Below are 19,146 nucleotides of genomic sequence, written 5' to 3'. Positions count from 1 at the left end.
TCTCCCAACGCCATTTCTCTTTAATTTCTACTTTTCAAAGCTCAACTCAAAGACTCTTGACCTTCTCTGATGATACCTTCTGATTTGGATGATACCTCTTTGCTTCCATGGCTGAAAAACATCCTTCTGCTAAAGGACTAAAACAAATTTTCCTTTTCTAAATCTTGTATTAAATAAAAGTTCATAAAAGCACACGATTTTAATTTATTTGACTACCTGACAGCATCAAGTATCTGTCTGGTGCTTTTTTTGACCTAGATGGCTTCTTATTATTGAACATTTTCCCTTAATATCCTGAATGCTAGGAATTCGAAGAAGAAGGTGGGAGCAGATGTAGTGTCTGATAAAGGTTTAAGTGCTGATTAATAGGTGGAAAAAATTTGATTTGTCCTCAAATTATGAAAGGTCAAGAGTCTTTCTAGAATCTTCTATTTGAGGATGTCAGCTAGCATTGCATCATCCATGATTATTTCTATTACTACTATTACTTGATTATTATTATGAGGCCTTCTCAGAGGCCCAATTCCATCACCACTAAAATGAGTTAAGATTTTTGATGGAGAGATATGTAGAATCTGTCAACAGTACATATACAACATATAACTAAAACCTTCTAAATGAAAATGTGTGGTTAATTTAAGCCAGATCCCACAGTTACTTTGCATGACATGCTCTTAACTTGATAAATATCTCCTTTCATGACACTCTATGCAAATATAGAAATGTTTAGAATAACTTACTAAATATCTCATTTTGAAAATAAAAAATAAGTGATCTAGAATATCTCTTTCCATTTTGACTCCTGATAATATATAAAGTAAGACTTTTGATTAAAAGGTTAACGTATTGTTTATATTTATCAACAGACTTTAAAAGATAAAATTAAACATTTGAGTTTTATTGCAAAGTAAAACTAAATATAAGTAATAAATAAAAACTGAGACATTCTTCATATCCAAGAAATTTAAAATGTGTCTCTTAAAATTATGTCACTAAGTATCAGGAGATTAGTAGTCACACAGTTCAATGATTGTCTATCAATCTTACTCATCTAAAATTCATCTTTAAATGTAAGACCAAGTAATCATATAAAAGTAGGAACTCCACAGTATGGGTCTGGGGATATGAGCATGACATAAATTTACTGCCATTTTAGGAATATTGTTAAGACATTGTTGTTTTACAAATCTTGCAGATGAACTGGCTACTGTTTCAAAAAACAAAACAAACCAAAAGGCAATTAGAGTTGTTTGTGGTCTATGGAATGCATAAGGGATAAATTGAAGTCTGTTTTTAACTGCATGCCAATGACTATTCTAAGCATCAAATTAAAGACATTGTTAGACGTGAAAAAGACCGAGTTTAAATGGAATCACACTGCAATAGGTTGATGATGGACTTACCAGATACCAAAAGTTAACAAATGCAAAGCAAGTACCACAATGGGGTATCTGTTTTAGATTTGTGGATCAGTGAGCTCCCATAGACACTCAGCATTCACTCCTGTTGCCAATGCTACTGTCTACTTTACAGAACTTGAAGGTAAGATCCTGCTACTAAAGATACCACATACTTGAGTCATAGAATACAGATAGATGAAACTAGTACTGACCTGGAAGCTTTATCCTTAAGGCTAAATTTTATAGTGCTGGAAGGTATGGCATTCACAGTAAGTGCTGGAGGAGAAAAGCCATTCTTACCCATTTGAGAATCCTGCAAGTGGAAAAGCACTGGCCTAGTGAGACACACCTAGTGCTACAATGGTAATATGACTACCATGAGTCTAAATACCCATTTTCTGATTGAATGTAAGATCCGATCCATGAGATGAAACCCATATCTAACATTGTTAATGGAACAAAGAACCTGTGGCTAAAGAGGTTATAGGCCTTAAGGGAGAATTTATTATTACTATTCTGCTAAATGAACACAGATTAAAACCACTGCCTAATGACTTATTGTTACTACCATATATTAATAGTTCTATTGCCCCTCATCATAGAAGTTGCTACTTACAGTAAGTAGTAGTTAATAGAATACCACAACTAGTTTAGGTACAGAGAATAAAGATTATCAGTCTTAAAAAGGAAATTTTCATAACACCCCATCCTCCCAAGACTCAAGGATCATACAAGTGTGAATTAAAAGACAGTTATATCATAGGGGATAGGTTGACTGTAAGAGCCAAAAGCAGTAGATGGTTACAAGCAAAGATTATTTTCTGGAAACAGCAAAACATTCACACAATGAACTTACAAAGATTATAACAACATTCATAGGACCTGAGATTGCTTGACAAAGATCTCAGAATGGAGAAGGGGTATGGGCATTAAGTTCCAATAGTAGCTGAGGAACTAATTGCAATTGTTAGCTAGTTAGCAAGGGAGAGCCAATTTTCTTTAACAGTATGACCTCTTAGTAAGTTAACAATGTCCTAGTGTAAGGCTACACTGATGTGGAATTCCCTCTGTATGCTGTGAATGTTATTGGTTAATAAAGAACCTGATTTTGCCTATGACAGGGCAGAATAGACTTAGGCAGGAAAACTAAACTGGATGGAAGGAGAAAGATGGTGGAGTCAGGTAGATGCCATGTAGCTGCTGAAGGATAAAGTCACTCAAACCTTACTGGAAAGCCACAATCTCATGATGATACACTGATTAATAGAAATGGGTTAATTTAAGATATAAGACCTAGCTAGAAATACAACTGAGATATTGGCCAAAGAGAGTTGTAATTAATATAGTTTCTGTGTGATTATTTAGGTCTGTGGGGCCAGAAATGAAACAGAAGATTTTGTAAACAAGTGATACAAATGTGGGGTAAACTACATCTAAAGAAAACCTGAGAGACCTTGGTAAGGAATTCTAGACACACACACACACACACACACACAGAGAGAGAGAGAGAGAGAGAGAGACAGAGAGACAGAGAGACAGAGAGACAGAGAGACAGAGAGAGACACAGAGAGACAGAGAGAGAAACAGAGTAAAAAACAGCTTCTTGGTGCTGGCATTATCTTGGGTCGGCTCTGTTTGCTAGAAGCAAGCAGAGGAGTGGTTCTTTTAAGAGAGGCTCCCTGACCCAACATTAGCAGCAAAGATTATGTGGCTTCTTTAAGAAAGAGCTTTCTGGTTCACGCTGGCAGGATCCATGGCTCTGGGTTTTTTGGGGGATCCTGCTTTAATGGGGTTTCTGGGCAGTATACTGAAAGTTACTTAGTGGTTACATGTGTGAACTGCCTCCCAGAGCTGAGTTGGTGAGAACAAATCCCACCCAGCAGTCCGAGAGATGGTAGTGAACATGTCTCTGCCACGTAGAAAGGCTGTGAGAGGCATAGCCAGCATCCAGGCCTCTGCAACTGTACTGCTTATCATTTGAAAAATGGTCCTTGTCAGAAATATATTTAAGATACACAATAAGATAGATTCAGACAGAAAAGGCCTCTAAACAAGACCCAGTATGTTTAAATAAATATACATAGGCTGGGAGAGTGAGGAGAAAGACTAGACAGTTATAAAACGAAGTAAAACATTTAAAAACTAAAGCAAAATTTTTAAAGAGACAGTAAAAGTAATATAAAAAAGTACATACAGACAGATTAAAGGAGTAAAGATAATAAATATTAAAAATAGAGTTAAAAAGCCACATAAAGATGGAAAACACACAGTCTGTAGTATGTATATTATTGTTTCCTTTGAATTTTTGAATGTAAATAAACTAAACTGCAGAGAGACACTTGACTGTTGGAACTGCTAAGTTAAACCCACATTTCTGTATCTCAACTTGAACTTTTAAAATTCTTCCATTCTGGTCTCCTAGGCACTATTGTCCTTTATTAGTTTATATCTGTATCAACAACAGTGAGTAAAGTACAAATATACTCAAGACCAATTGTCGCCATGCCCGCCGACATCAGCCAGTGGTCCGGGCCTCTGAGCCTGCAGGAGGTGGACGAGCGTCCCCAGCACGCGCTGCGGGTCGCCTACGCCGGGGTGGAGGTGGATGAGCTGGGCAAAGTGCTGACGCCCACCCAGGTTCAGAATAGGCCCAGCAGCATTTCGTGGGATGGCCTTGACTTAGGGAAACTCTACACCCTGGTCCTCACAGACCTGGATGCTCCCAGCAGGAAGGACCCCAAATTCAGGGAGTGGCACCATTTTCTGGTGGTCAACATGAAGGGCAATGACATCAGCAGCGGCAAGGTCCTGTCCGATTACGTGGGCTCTGGGCCTCCCAGTGGCACAGGCCTCCACCGCTATGTCTGGCTGGTGTGTGAACAAGACAAGCCACTGAACTGTGACGAACCCATCCTCAGCAACAGGTCAGGAGATCATCGCGGCAAGTTCAAGGTGGCGGCCTTCCGCAAGAAGTATCACCTGGGAGCCCCGGTGGCGGGCACATGTTACCAGGCGGAGGGGGACGACTACGTGCCCAAGCTGTATGAGCAGCTGTCTGGGAAATAGAGGAGCCGCGGAGGCCAGCGGTCCTGGGGACCCCCACAGTGTTGTCAAGTTGTGCAAAGCATGCTCCTTCTCCTCCTTCCTTCCCACCCCCTCGCAGGGAGTCCCGAGCTGTGCTAGGGTAGAGGTGTAGGGTGACTTCCCGCTGCCCATCCTTAGGATTCTAATAACCGTATCCAGGTTTATGTTTGCTCGAGTTTAGTCTCCATCTAGGAGGTGTTTGATGTTCTGATGGAGTCCTTGTATTGTTAATTTAAGATTTGCAACCCTGAAAAGTAAAGACACTCTGCTCCATGTGAGGGTGAGGGCAAGTGTTGTTCTTTACGTGGTTTGACAAGGACCCGCCCAGAACCAGGCGTGGTGGCATCTTCTGAGATGTGTTTTTAGAGTTCTGTCCCCAGCTGAGGCAACACAAGGCTTCCATCTCAGCTGGGGCAGGCGGCTGCACAGGTGCTGGTGTCCTGTAGCTCTGAAGAACGGGGCTACCGTGCTGAGGCGAGGCCCCAGAGAGAGGGCTAAGCTTTGCTTCTCAGTAGTGTGAGCAAAAGTCCCTGGAGTTCCTAGGTGTGTTAATCTTGTCTGTACATCATCAAATAAAAATTAAGGCATTGGAAAAAAAAATATGTATACTCAAGACCTGGCATAAAAATGGTGTTGGTTGGTTTGGTTGTTTGCTTTTATTTATTTTTGCTGTTGTTGTTTGTTTATTTTTGACTCAGACACTATATCAGACAGACTTCCTGTTTCTGCACAAACAAGAAAATAAATTAAAAACCAAAATTGTGTATTTAAGTTAATTGCTTAAGTATTTTCAGCACTCAGGCAGGTAGTTATTATAATTGTGGACTGCGGTAAATCAGAACATCATGGCAGAAGACAATGGTGAAATCAAGCTGCTCATCTTACAGCAGCCGAAAGCAAAGAGCAAAATAGGAAGGCATCAGTTACTCACTTTATTCAACTAGAACTTGCTTCCCGCAGCTCCACCATCCCTCAACATATACTCAGACTCATAAAATGTTTGGTTAGTCAGACTCCTCATGAACTGGTTGTCTCTGGGAATATGTGGTAGGCACCTACATTGAGTTGTGTGTTATTAACATTCTAGTCTTTTATTCCAATCAAGCTGACGGTCAATGCTAAGCATCACAAGCTCTCACCAGTCTTGATGGACCTGACCCTATGCCTATGATCCTTCTGATATAAAATAGAGATAGCAATGCCTTGTAACTTTGTTATGAAGATATTTTTTGAAATTTATTCAGATTCTCAGAAACATGTATTATACTTCATTGGACAAATATATAATTGGTATTACTCTTATACTAAAATAAACTGTGCATTTTAAACAAACAACTGAACATCGTCTAAATCTGATGTCTACTTAAATTAAATCTCCTCATCACGTCATTTCCAGCACAGACATTGAAGGGGAGTGCTAAACTGATAAGTTAAACTTTTTATTATTATTTAAACACACACAGTATCTTTTCATCCTTTAAGCTATTTCTTTCCATGTGCTTTTAGCAACTATATTTATTGAGAGTTTAACTGTCTGTTAAATTTGAGCAATAGTCCACAGATATGCTACTGAGACCTAGTAGGATAATTTTATGCTGTTGTGAATTTCTTTAAGCTTTGTGAGAATGAGATCTTTACCTTTTCCATCCTCAAATAGTGTAATACAGTGGAATCTTCATTAAATAAATATTTGCTATTTTTTTGGTGAAATTGTAACTTGAACTATTTAAAACTAAAAATACCCGAACAAGGTCCATAAAAGACATCTAATATATCTGAGAAGAACAAGCAGAATACATCAAAATCTTAGACAATGGTTAGCATACTAGGGATAATAATGTGGAATCTTCATACCTCTTCTGTGTGTTTTAGATATAGATTTAGTTTGTGCATATGTATACCCATATACAATTTTAATTTTATATTTTATATGGTACTGTTATTTTTGTTTTCAAACATGAATTTATCCTAACTTTGTCTTACAGGTTTTTATTAGAATGGCATGTTGATATTTTTCTAACCTTTCTATCACAAATAGTATTTAACATGTCATGGTAGAGCTTTCACTTCAGTTAGATTTCTCCAGCAGTAAGTATACTTGCAGTAACCCACATACACATGATTTGTGTTTTTTCTCTGTTTTTAATACTTACTTAATAGGAAGACACTGCATGAATTTTATACAAAAACTGTAACTGTGATCCAAATTAGTTTAATCAACCTTCAGAGATTTTATCTAGTTATATAACTGCTAAAGGAGAATTGTTGAAGAGTCTCAATTTTACATGCAATTGTCCCTCCATCTACACAACATTGACTCCCACTTTGTTTACAGAAATTCACCTATGCTCAAGTATCTTATGCAAAATGGTGCAATATTTTATACAGTGTTCATAAATTTTTATATTAGCTATTTAAACATAATAAAAATCACATTTAGCTTTATACTATTTTATATTATAGGGACAGAAACAACAAAGTAATATGTACATATCTAGCACATAGATGTAGGGTTAACTAAATATCAAATAATCTGAAATGTGCTGAATTCATAGTTATGGAACCTACAGATATAGAAGATCAATAGTATTCCAGTTGATTTAAGACCACTTTATATACCTGAGTCTACTTTTAAAAATTTGTATTTATTTATTTACCTTTGAGTCTATGTATGCATACATTATACATGTGTGAGTGTCTGTGAGAGAGTATATGTGTGTGTACATGCATGTGAATGTGCAACACAACATACATGTGAAAGTTAGAAAACACTTTCTGAGCGTCATTTCTTTCTTTCCCTCATGTAGGTTTCTTGGACTGATTCCAGCTCATCAGTGTTTGTGATAAACATTTTAAACTGAGCCCTAAATTTATTTGTATAATAAGGAATACTTCATTTGTTTTAAATTTTGAGGAACTAGAAATATTTTATTGCTTTATAATGAAGAGTGCAACTTTGATTGTTGGGAAAGAGTGTTTTCATTTTACATATAAGAGGAACAGGTGAATTTAAGTATGAATGTTAAATATTATTAATTGTGTTTGATCTTCCTATATGCATGCAGAAAAAGTATATGGGTGTAAGTTGTTTATCAGTTAGAATAATTTCTCATTATCTTTTGTTTATGAGAATGGTATCTAGGAATCTATAACATGCACTGTGAGTTCTGTCAATTAAGGTTCTAGCAATTGTATAATTTCTCACAGCAACTCATATTCTATGGAGTGACTTATAGAAATACATTACAAATGTCACACTCAACTAAAACATGACAAAGGTAAAAGTTCTGGTATTCAAAAGAATAAAGTTAAAAAATACTAATTATTTAATGTGTGACGGATGTGTTATCTAAGCAAGGACATGGCACTTTGATTAAAGCATGGCCTAAACCAAGTAATTTATTTCCTTAGTGATTCCAATCTTATCTAAGATCCTGCTTAACAATAGGCTTGTGGCTTGATCAACTGACTAGATTGAGTGTGTTCATTTTAGAAATAATTAACCAACTTTGTCACTAATCAAATTTCCCCAGTAATAGACAAAACAACAAATGTGTCCTGTCTATTCTTGGTAGGCCCTTTGTCTTGGTAACAAAACCTCATGTACTATTTAATGACCTTAGCAATCATGTAATCATGTTACACTTATAAAGATTAAAAAAAAATTGCCACTTTGTAAGACCTGAAAAAATTTCAATAAAGTTGAAACAGAAATAATTAAAATGACTATTGGTCTAGGCAGATATTATACCAAGGAAATTTGTAAAATATTCATTAATCACATCTAATTATAGACTATATAGCCTTCTTAATTGTCATAAAATTCACACTATCATAACGAGCAGGATGCACTTTGATTGCACATCAAACACAAATGAATGCTTCATAATTAACGAATGACAGTGACAAAAAAGTTTTGTTGCTCACAATATTATTAACATTATGAGCAAAGCACTAAAGATTCTACTGGAAGCCTAGTTAAGCATTGTACAGAGTACTTGTTCTTAAAGTTTAAATAAAGATTACTAATTTGATGATGCTCTGGAAATCCAAGAACAGATTTCAAAAAATGAAGAACATACTTATAAGAGAGTCAACAACTCGGTGAACAGAGTGTGTGGAAATTGATTTTCCATGCTCTTGGATAAGTAGAATCAATATAATAAAAATGTCAATCCTACAGAAAACAATCTATAGGTTCAAAGCAATACTCCTCAAATCCCAACACAATTCTTCACAGACCTCAAAAGAACAATACTCAACTTCCAGAGGGAAAACCCAGGATAGCCAAAACAATCCTGTACAATAAAAGAACTTCTGGAGGCATCACCACACCTGATATCAAGGTCTTATAGAGTGACTTTAATGAAAACAGCCTGGTTTTGGCATAAAAACAGACAGGTTGACCAGTGGAATCGAATTAAAGATTGATATATTTATTCTCACACCTATAAAGATCTGATTTTTGATAAATAAAAGCTAAAATTATAAATGTAGAAAAAAACACATCTTCAAAAATGGTGCTGGCATAACTGGATGTCAACATGGAGAAGAATAAAAATAAATCCATATCAATCCCCATACACAAAACTTAGCCTAAATGGATTAAAGACCTCATTATAAATCTGACCACACTAAACCTGATCGAACAAAAAATGGGAACTAGTCTTCAATGCATAGGCACAGGAGACCACTTCCAAAATATAACAACAGTGGCATAGGCACTGAGAGCAACAATAAATGGGACCTCCTGAAACTGGAAAGCTTCTGTAAAGCAACGGACACTATTAGTAAGACAAAAAGGCAGCCTACAGAATAGGAAAAGATTTTTACCAACCCCACATGTGACAGAAGGCTTGTCTCCAAAATATATAAAGAAAACAAGAAACTAGCCATCAAAATACAAAATAATCCAATTAAAAAATAGGGTACAGATCTAAACAGAGCATTCTTAGCTGAAGAATCTCAAATGGCTGAAGGAAATTGAAAGAATTGCTTAACATCCTGAACCATCAGGGAACTGCATATTAAAAAGGCTCTGAGATATCATCTTACACGCGTCATAACAGCTAAGATCAAAACCATCAATGACAGCTTAGGCTGGAAATGATATAGAGTAAAGGGAACACTCCTCCATTGCTGGTGGGAATGCAAACTTGTACAGCCATTCTAGAAATAAGTATGGCAGATTCTCTGAAAATTGGAAATCAACCTTCCTCAGGACCCAGCAATACCATTCTCGGGCATATACCCAAAGGATGTTTCATCATACTATAAGGGTGTTTGCTCAACTACGTCCATAGCAGCATTATTTGTTATAGGCAGAACCTAGAAGCAACATGAATGCCCCTCTACCAAAGAATGGGTAAAGAAAATGTGGTACATTTTCACAATGGAGTAATGATCAGTGACAAAAAACAATGGAACCTTGAAATTTGCATGCAAATGGATGGAACTAGGAAAAAAACCATCCTGAGTGAGGTAACCCAGACACGGAAAGATCAACATGGTCTGTACTCACTCTCAACTAGATACCATCTAAAAAGCAAAGGATAACAAGCCTATAGTCCACAATCCTAGAGAAGCTAAGCAACAAGCTGAACCCCAAGAAAAACATACATGAATTCCCCCTGGGAAGGGAAAATAGACAAGATGTTCTGACAAAATTGGAAGCATGAGGGTGAGGGGAGAAGGCAGCGTAGAAGGGGGAGAGAAGGGGAGAAGGTGAAGGATGAGAAGAACTTGAGAAAACAGGCCAGTCGAGATGGATAAAGAAAAGAGATACAGAGCAAGGAAAGAGATATTTGGATTGAGGGAATCATTATGGGGCTAGCAAGAAATGTGGCACTAGAGAAATTCCCAGGAATTCACAAGGATGACTCCAGCTACCTCTGGTTCTAGAAACTGATAATATTTTAGTTCCCCCCTATATAATTCCTCAAAGCAAGCTTTCTTTACAGTTGTAGATTCTTGTGTTAAATGAAACTCAGACTGTATAAACTTGACACTAGTCAAAAAAGAAAAATAACTTGACCGAATTCTGCCTCATTCAATAATTAAAGCAAGACCAGATAATTTCTTATCAGAGAGGTATAATATGTTCATGTAGATACACACAGATACAAGACACAAATAAAGACCATGGAATACTCTTTGACACATTAGACATTATAATTCTAACAGGCCTTACTACCTTCATCTAGCTTTGTTGTAAGGAGAATATGCCTTTCTCAAAGGACAGCCTAGTTGAATTGTTTTAATGGAATGTTACCTAGGAGGAGTATATATATTCTACACTACACAGAATTAAAATCTATGTTGTCAGATGTATTAGTTAGCTTGATGCTAGAATCAACTGGAAAAAGATATTTTGTATATATTCATCAATAAGATATTTTATTTATAGTTCTTTAGTGAATGACTTATAGACTAATAATCATATTATTATGATTATTAATAATAAATAATAATTTATTAATTATTAATAATTGATTAATAATAAATCAATCTTTGTCTAGAGAGTAAAAATTCTTGGAAATTCTAATGATCTTTAAGAAATGAATAAAAATGTATAATAATCTTGAAACACTCTCAAGCCTTTGCTTTATTTCAAAGTTTCTTTCCAATATAGTTTTTAAGCCTTTATGTTAGGAATTTGTCAATGCTGTGCACAAAGTACTGACTCTGACTTTTCAGGTCTATTTAGAGTCCAGCATGTGTTATTGACACTGATTCTACAGGCTCATATTTGAAGCATTGAAAGCCCTTGAAAAGCGTTCACCTGCAATAACTTTAAATGCTTTGAAAATAAGGTCACTTTTAGTTATAATTCAAGAGCTTTCAGTTGATAACAGTGCAGAGTAGCAGGAATATAGTATAATGAAAAATAGAGCAGGGAAGAAGACTGTGAAATTGTTTCCATCCTAATTATATTCTCATATTTCTCCATTGTAGAACAAGTAAGTGACAATGAGTTATTATATACGGAACAAAGTCTTGACTTAGTCAGCTAGTATATCCTGGATTTAGGTCAATTTATTCATTTTTAAGTATGTCTTTCTGATGTTCACGTCTGAAAAAAATCATTCACTGAGTTAGGCTGAGATTAATAGCTACAAATTTGTAAAGAAATAAACAATTTTTCTTTTAATTGGTGAAAAATTGATTTAAGGAATAATGAAGATAATCTCAGAACCAGAATTGAATGAGATTGGAGAAAACAAAATGTAGAAAACTAAGTTAAATTACAAATGACTTATCAATTGTGAGCCTTTAATTTTTGAGCCGGAAAGATATAAACTTCTAGATATTTTAATTAAACAAGAAACTAGTTAGTGGTTTAAGGATTGCAGCAAAAAGCATTCTTTGGGAAAAGCCACTGAATTAATTTGATTCTAAAATGTGCCTTAATTTGGGACCATTACTGTTAAGTTACCAGGATATTACTTGTATACTTTAGATTCTTCTGAATATTTCTCTAAAATATATTTCTTGAATGGTCTCTAAAATATTTTGTGATTTCATATGTTTATATTAATTGTGAAGTAGACTTTTATTAATTAGTGTTAATTATGTAGAATTAAATATTAAATGTAGCTCTCTGAATTCATGAATATTACATCTTAACATTTTAGTTTAGTTTACATTTGATAGTTATATTTTCAAAAATGTTTTGATCTGGTAATATAAGAAAAGGAGGCTAGAACTCTGTGTGGTACATTAACAAACAAATTAATTGAAATGAGAGACAAAATGTGTCAGAAGAAATGTGGGCATGAATTTGTCAGAAGCATCAGAAAGGTGACTTCAAAGTCAAAACTCTTATAGTCTTTGCAGTCTAAAACCAGATACTAGCAATTTATAGAAGAATGTGTATTTATTTAAAGAAATGCATCCAGTTGTTCCTCTAAGGAAGTTTCAAATTCACTGAGGGTCAAAAGAATCATATAATACAAAATATAACATTCCCCAATGATAAGTAGCCTAAAGCATGAAACATTAGCAAAATCGATGCTGAACACCATAAGAAGTTTAACAGAAAACATGGAGATACTGACTTTATCTTTAATTTAGATGAAAACTTTATATGTAAGAGAAGGCTATTAAGAAACAGAAAACATAATGAAGCAGTATGTGAATTAAAGGTGTTAGAAACTCTAAGGACAGGCTGAAAGTCCAATTCCATAGACACTGTATCTTCTGTAGTTTCGAAATCATAAACTAAAAAACAAACCTGAACTGTTAGTTTATGTAAAATAATTCAGCAGTTCTGCAAGAAGAATGTCACACTATGCAATGGAGCATTGACTTGGTCACTGCAGAACACCTTACTTTTTTCCATGTTAGAATCTCTTATTGTTAGCAGAGAGAACATCAGAAGGCACCTGTTTTAATGTGTGCTTTTGTACATGAATGTATTTTTATGAGTGTGAGTGCTTTTGTGTTTGTGTATCTGTGTCTGTGTCTATGTCATGCCTCTCTGTGTGAAGCATTGAATATTATTGTTTTTGTGTCATATGCTTCAAGCAATAAGCATTTTGCCAAGCACATTCCTTGTGCCTTTTGAAGTTAATCTCCCCCACAGACTCTTTAGGACACATGTAAGATTTTACCAATGCACTACTTTATTTTCGGAATTCTGCATCCTAGAGATAAAAAATGATGAATAACATTTTAAAATTTCAGTGAAAATTATAAGTATTATATTCTTGATTTATATTTATATTAAGTGCCTTATCATTTCTATTACAGCAATTGTTCATTCATATACAAGGTTTGAAACCATGCTTTGTACATAGTACAACCTTGTATATGACTAATTTCATTATTGACATTTTGAAACTAATTCTTTTGTCACTATTTCACTTTCTATTTGAATGGTAATGATGTTAGAATGTTAAAAATTTCATAACTTTGAAACTCAGATTCTGAAAAGGAGCATTTTAAGTTCAGCAACAGGTTCAGAGTTCTTTTTATCTTCAAAGCTTAAATAAATGACATGCAAATATAAGAGTTTTAATCTATATGTATAACACTGAATACAGTTTTTATTTTCTCATAGAAGTCTGAGACTTATAATGACATTTTCTCACACAGGTATCTACTTTTGCTACTTCAAGTGACAATCTTCACGTCAACTTTAAAAATCCTTGACCTTTGTTACAGTTCCATAAATGTGTACCACCTCGTGTAGCTCACTTCTTTGATAGCTGGTACTCAGACATAACCATATGAAATTACCATTCTGACTTTTTTAATATGCAGTTCTATGGCAATCATCTAATTATATGTTCTTCATTACAATTCTATGAGAGGTTGCTGCTTGTTTAGTCAGTTGATTTTGGAAAGGGATCTCATGCAGCCCTAGCTGATTTTAGTCTTTTCAATTTAGCAGAGATTAATGGTAAATTCCTGATCTTCTTGTCCCAATCTCCTTGGTAATAGATTACAGATGGCTACCAGTTTCAGAAAAGACATTTTTTTTTTTTAAAAAAAAAAGAGATTGTGAAGAGGGCAGCAATAAGGTTGGAACTGCATTTCTCTATAGTAGATAAGTAGTTCTTTGGGTATATGCTAAATAATCATAGAACCGTGTTACAAAAAGCATCAAATATTAATCTTTTTTATCAAATACCTAAGAACTTGTGTATAGAACAAGGATTTCAAATTTATTTTTTAACTATTACATTACAAGATGTTTATGCAAATGTTTTAATACTCCCAGAAACCCAGTTGAATATTTCTTTGCAAAAGACCATTATTGGAACTGAAATTGCTGATCCCTTCCTATTTCCTTCATTTTCTTTTGGCAGATTCTCTTAAAATTAGCTAATCATGAAAGAATATATATAAGGCAATAATTCTCAACCTTACTTACTCTGTGACACTTTAATTCAGTTCCTTATGTTGTGGTGACCTCCAAACCATAATATTATTTCATTGTTACCTTGTAAATGTAGTTTTGCAACTGTTATGAATTATAGTGTAAATATGTAATTTGAAGGAAATCTGATATGCAAACAAAGGAATTAGACCGAAAGATTGAGTTTGTTGCTCTAAGTTAATACACCAGTCAATTGAAAAAAGATACAATCACCTTTTGCTTTAGAATAGAAACCAAGAGAAGGAAATGAAAGCATTTGAAACTTATCTTTCATCTAAATATTTAAATGTTCAGTTATTTGTACTTTATCCAAGTAACGGAAACAGCCTTGGTATCCACCAACTGATGAATGAATAATGAATGCATAAAATATTTTCTGGGAAAATTATGAAATTCACAGGTAAATGGATGGAACTGAAAATAATCATTATTAATGAAATAATTTAGACATAGAAAATAAAATTTTACAGGTTTTACTTTATTTCTAGATGTTAGTCTTGAATCTTCAAATATATAAGCTCTATTTTGGATACTCATAAAGATCAAGATTTAGGAAGGTGACTTGAGGGAAAAGGACTTGCAAGAGCAGGGTTAGAACACAATAGTATAAGTAGTTAAAGTGTGGTATAATGACAGAAAGGGTTATATGGGGAGGGTGTGGGAAGGGCAGGGAAGAGGAAATATAAGGAGAAATAATTACACTAAGAACCTTTTGAAAATATTATGTAGAATTCCTCTAGTACAGAAGTTTCCTAAAACAAATAAATAGACATATATAAAAAGAATTATGTTACAATGAAAGAACTATATTCTAATAGATACCTCATAGTAAATAATCTCCCAGTACCTAGAATCAATTGTTTTTATTGGAATATTGACTAATGGGGTTGCAGAGACCCCAAAACATTACAGCCTATTGTCAGTATTTTTGATTAATTTCCAGAAGTTTATGGATGACCACTATTGATGAAAATACTATTTATTTTAATCAAGAACACAGAGAAATCAAGGTGGTATTCATGTGGAAGCCTGTTCCCTACTGCCTTGCTTTCATGGGGATGATAAGTACTTACCATACAACAAAGAAAAAAAATAATCATCTATCTAATCAGTCTGTGAATACTGCAAACTACAATGATTTCCCTGAAAATATCTGCCTATTGGAACAAGTGCCATGGAAATATTCAACCATTTTCTGACTGAATCTAATTTTTGTTACATTAGTTGGGATCAATACCAAGTGCCTAATAATGGACTCAGAAACTGTGGTTAGAGAGGTAGTAGACTTTAGTGGGAGAATCCTTAATTATTATTTCTTATTATTACAATTACCGTAATTGGCTATGATATTAAATTACTCTTAATATCTTATTGCTATACCCAAAAATTAGAGCATTCTTTACCCCTCTCCAATGAAGTTTCTTCTTGTAGTACAAGGCAAAAGACTCTAGTCTGGTCATTGTGCATAGAATGAGACACTATAGAGTGCTTAACCACAAATGGGACATTCATGTCATATCCTTTCCCCAGTAGTTCTGGATTCTGTGAACAGAGGATGCAAAATGATTGTAAACACCAGAATTAGTGGATAAAATGGGAAAAAATGTTTTCTGAGCACATTAGGACAGTTGTACACATGAACTCACAGCAAGTGTGACAGTGTGCACGAGACCCATGAAAGCTCAAGCAAGATCAAACACACGGATAAAATGTGATATTGGGCATGGATGCTCACCACTAGTTGAGCTGCTATCAGCATTTGATATCATCTAGGAGAGATTTAATGATATGACCTCCTCAAAGACTGACCACATGCAGTCTCCAATTCTTAGAGAAGTTGGACAAGAAAATGGACTCAATTGGGAACAAGAGAAAACTCAGGGTTGAGTGGGTAGAGAGTAGAAGATAGTTATGGGAGGAGGTGATGAATATGTACAAAATATTTTATATAAAATTATAAGCAAATAAAAGATATTATTTTAAAAGGAAGAAAGTTGTTTTCTGACTCTCCAAGTGTGCTGGTTTGAATAGGAATGTTACCTATGGGTTCATACTTGGCCATTAAGGATGGATACTACTTGAGAAGGATTAAGAGGTGTTACCTTATTGGAGTAAATGTAGCCTTGTTGAAGGAAGCATGTCATTGGGGGGTGGACTTTGGGGTTTCAAAAGCTCAAGCTAGACCCAGTGTCTCTCCCTTCACACTGAATAAGGATCTGAATGTCAAACTCTCTGCTAATTGTCTGCTTGTATGCTGCCATGCTCCTCATCATGACAGAAGTAGAATAATAAACTCTGAAAGAATCCCAATAAAATTATTTTGTGAGCTTCCTTTGTCAAGGTCTCTCTTCATAGCAGTAAAACACTAAGACAGAAGTTGTTAACAGGGAGTGGAATATTGCTGTGGCAGGCCTTACCATGCAACTTGTCAGAATGTGAACTTTGGGACTTTGGATTAAGAAAGTATAAATACTGCCTAATGGACTATCAAATGAGAAGTGTGACAGACAGTGCTGCTGAGAGTAATGTAGGTTATGAGGGCCTGACTCAAGGGGTTTTAGAGGAGAAGGGTAATAGGAAGTTGCCTGGAGACTTATTCTGATATGTTGGCAAAGAAAATGCTGCTTTTCTGACCTTGCCCAAAAATTCTACCTGAGGCTAAATTGAAGGGTTTTAGATTGTTGGTGTTGCAGAGGAAATTTCAAGACAACTTAGTACTGACTATGTCATGTGGTTATTAGAGGCTACTCTTACATATATCTATAATGAAAAGGATCAAGTCGAGAAATGAAAAATACTACATGGCTATTGTCTGGGAGGTCCTTGGCCCAGGAACAGGAACAGGTCCTGCTCCTTCACTGATGCTACCCACCCAGAGGGGTGAGCACGCACCCGCCCAGACAGAGGGTGTGCACAGCCCCTCAAGCTCCTGCTGCAGGGGCTTCTTGGCTCTCCCCTCCCCCTCGAGTTTGCCCTTTTGTCTGCGGGGTCCTTAGACCTCCAAGAGTCCTGCCCCTGTGCTGAAGACAACGTTTCAGACCAGCCAGCCGGGGAACAGTTCTTGCGTTTGCACTAAGGAGATCCACCCAGAGTCAGTCACAGCAAAGGTTGGATTAAGACACCAAGACTCTCCTGGCTGCATTTGAAGGAAGAGATGAGCAGGCATCAGTGCAAGAATTCATCCAACAACTTGAAAGGCAACATGGCATCACCAGAATCCAGGGATCATGAAACAAGAAGAATTGAAGACCCTACTTCAGAAGAAATAGAAGAAATCGACTTTAAATGGAACTATATGAAAATAATAGAAGAACTTAAACAAGAGGTGAAAATCTGCAGTAAAGAAATGGAGATAAGAAACAAAAAGGTAGATGAAATGAATGAATCACTCAAAGAAAGCCAAGAAAACCAAGAAAAAGCAATCAAACAGGTAAGGAAAACAGTTCAAGACTAGAACTCAGAACATACATCAAACACCACACTCTAATAGTGGGTGATTTAAACACTCCTCTCTCACCAATGGACAGGTCAACCAGACAGAAACTTAACAGAGAAATAAGAGAACTAACAGATGTAATGAACCAAATGGAGCTACAAACATCTCTATAGAACATTCCACCCAAACAGAAAAGAATATGCCTTCTTGAGTGCTGAGGAGTTGTATCCAGAGTGCTGAGGAGTTCTGTCCAGAGAGTGCTGAGCAGTCCCATCCAGAGAGGAAGAGATGGGCAGGCGTCAATGCAAGAATTCCTTCAACAACCTGAAAGGCACCATGACATCACCAGAATCCAGGGATCATGAAACTAGAATTGAACACCCTACTCCAGAAGAAATAGAAGAAATCGACCTTAAGCGGAACTTTTTGAAAATAATAGAGGAACTTAAACAGGAGGTTAAAAATCTGCCGTAAAGAAATGGAAGAGAAGTATAGGAAAAAGATTAAAGAAATGAGTAAAGAAATGGAAGAGACATATAACAAAAATGATGGTTTCAATGCAGAATTCTACCAGAACTTCCAGGAAGAGCTAATACCTATACTCCTTAATGTATTTCACAATATAGAAAGAGAAGAGTCATTGCCAAACTCCTTTTATGAAGCTACAGTTACTCTGATACCAAAACCACACAAAGACACAACCAAGAAAGAGAATTACAGGTCAATCTCACTCATGAACATCGACGCAAAAATTCTCAATAAAATACTGACAAACAGAATCCAAGAGCACATTAGAAAAATTATCCTTTATGATCAAGTAGGCTTCATCCCAGAAATGCAGTGCTGGTTCAACATACACAAATCTATCAATGTAATCCATCATATAAATAAACTGAAAGAAAAAAACCTTATGATCATTTCATTGGGGATACAAGGATCATACCTAAATATAATAAAAGCTATTTACAGCAAGCCAACAGTTAACATCAAATTGAATGGAGAGAAACTCAAAACCATTCCACTAAAATCAGGAACACGACAAGGCTGCCACTCTCTCCATACCTCTTCAATATAGTGCTTGAAGTTCTAGCAATAGCAATAAGACAACATAAGGGGATCAAGGGGATTCGAATTAGAAAGGACGAAGTTAAACTTTCGTTATTTGCAGATGATATAATAGTGTATATAAGTGACCCCAAAAACTCTACCAAAGAACTCCTACAGCTGATCAACACCTTTAGTAATGTTGCAGGGTACAAGATCAAAAAAATCCAAAAATCGGTTGCCCTCTAATACACAAAGGATAAAGAAGCAGAGAGGGAAATCAGAGAAACATCACCTTT

The 19,146-nt window shown here is 35.5% G+C and overlaps 2 protein-coding genes across 8 annotated transcripts in view; one reads left to right on the top strand and one right to left on the bottom strand.

Annotated features, from left to right (window-relative positions):
• Nucleotides 1–19,146, bottom strand: part of Ralyl (RALY RNA binding protein like) — a 758,034-nt gene that overhangs the window by 236,781 nt on the left and 502,107 nt on the right. The window lies entirely within an intron of this gene.
• Nucleotides 3,900–5,084, top strand: LOC148119614 (phosphatidylethanolamine-binding protein 1-like). The gene has a single exon (XM_087897269.1). It carries the CDS (start codon nucleotides 3,903–3,905, stop codon nucleotides 4,464–4,466), a length of 564 nt encoding a protein of 187 aa, XP_087753395.1. The 5' UTR covers nucleotides 3,900–3,902; the 3' UTR covers nucleotides 4,467–5,084.

Source organism: Myodes glareolus, chromosome 16, assembly GCF_982192425.1.
Source record: "Myodes glareolus chromosome 16, mMyoGla1.1, whole genome shotgun sequence".
NCBI classification, from domain to species: Eukaryota; Metazoa; Chordata; class Mammalia; order Rodentia; family Cricetidae; genus Myodes; species Myodes glareolus.
This window is presented reverse-complemented; position numbering and strand designations above follow the sequence as displayed.

Coding starts and splice junctions, on each gene's coding strand:
- LOC148119614 (XM_087897269.1), top strand. CDS start 3,903: ATGCCCGCCGACATCAGCCAGTGGTCCGGGCCTCTGAGCCTGCAGGAG.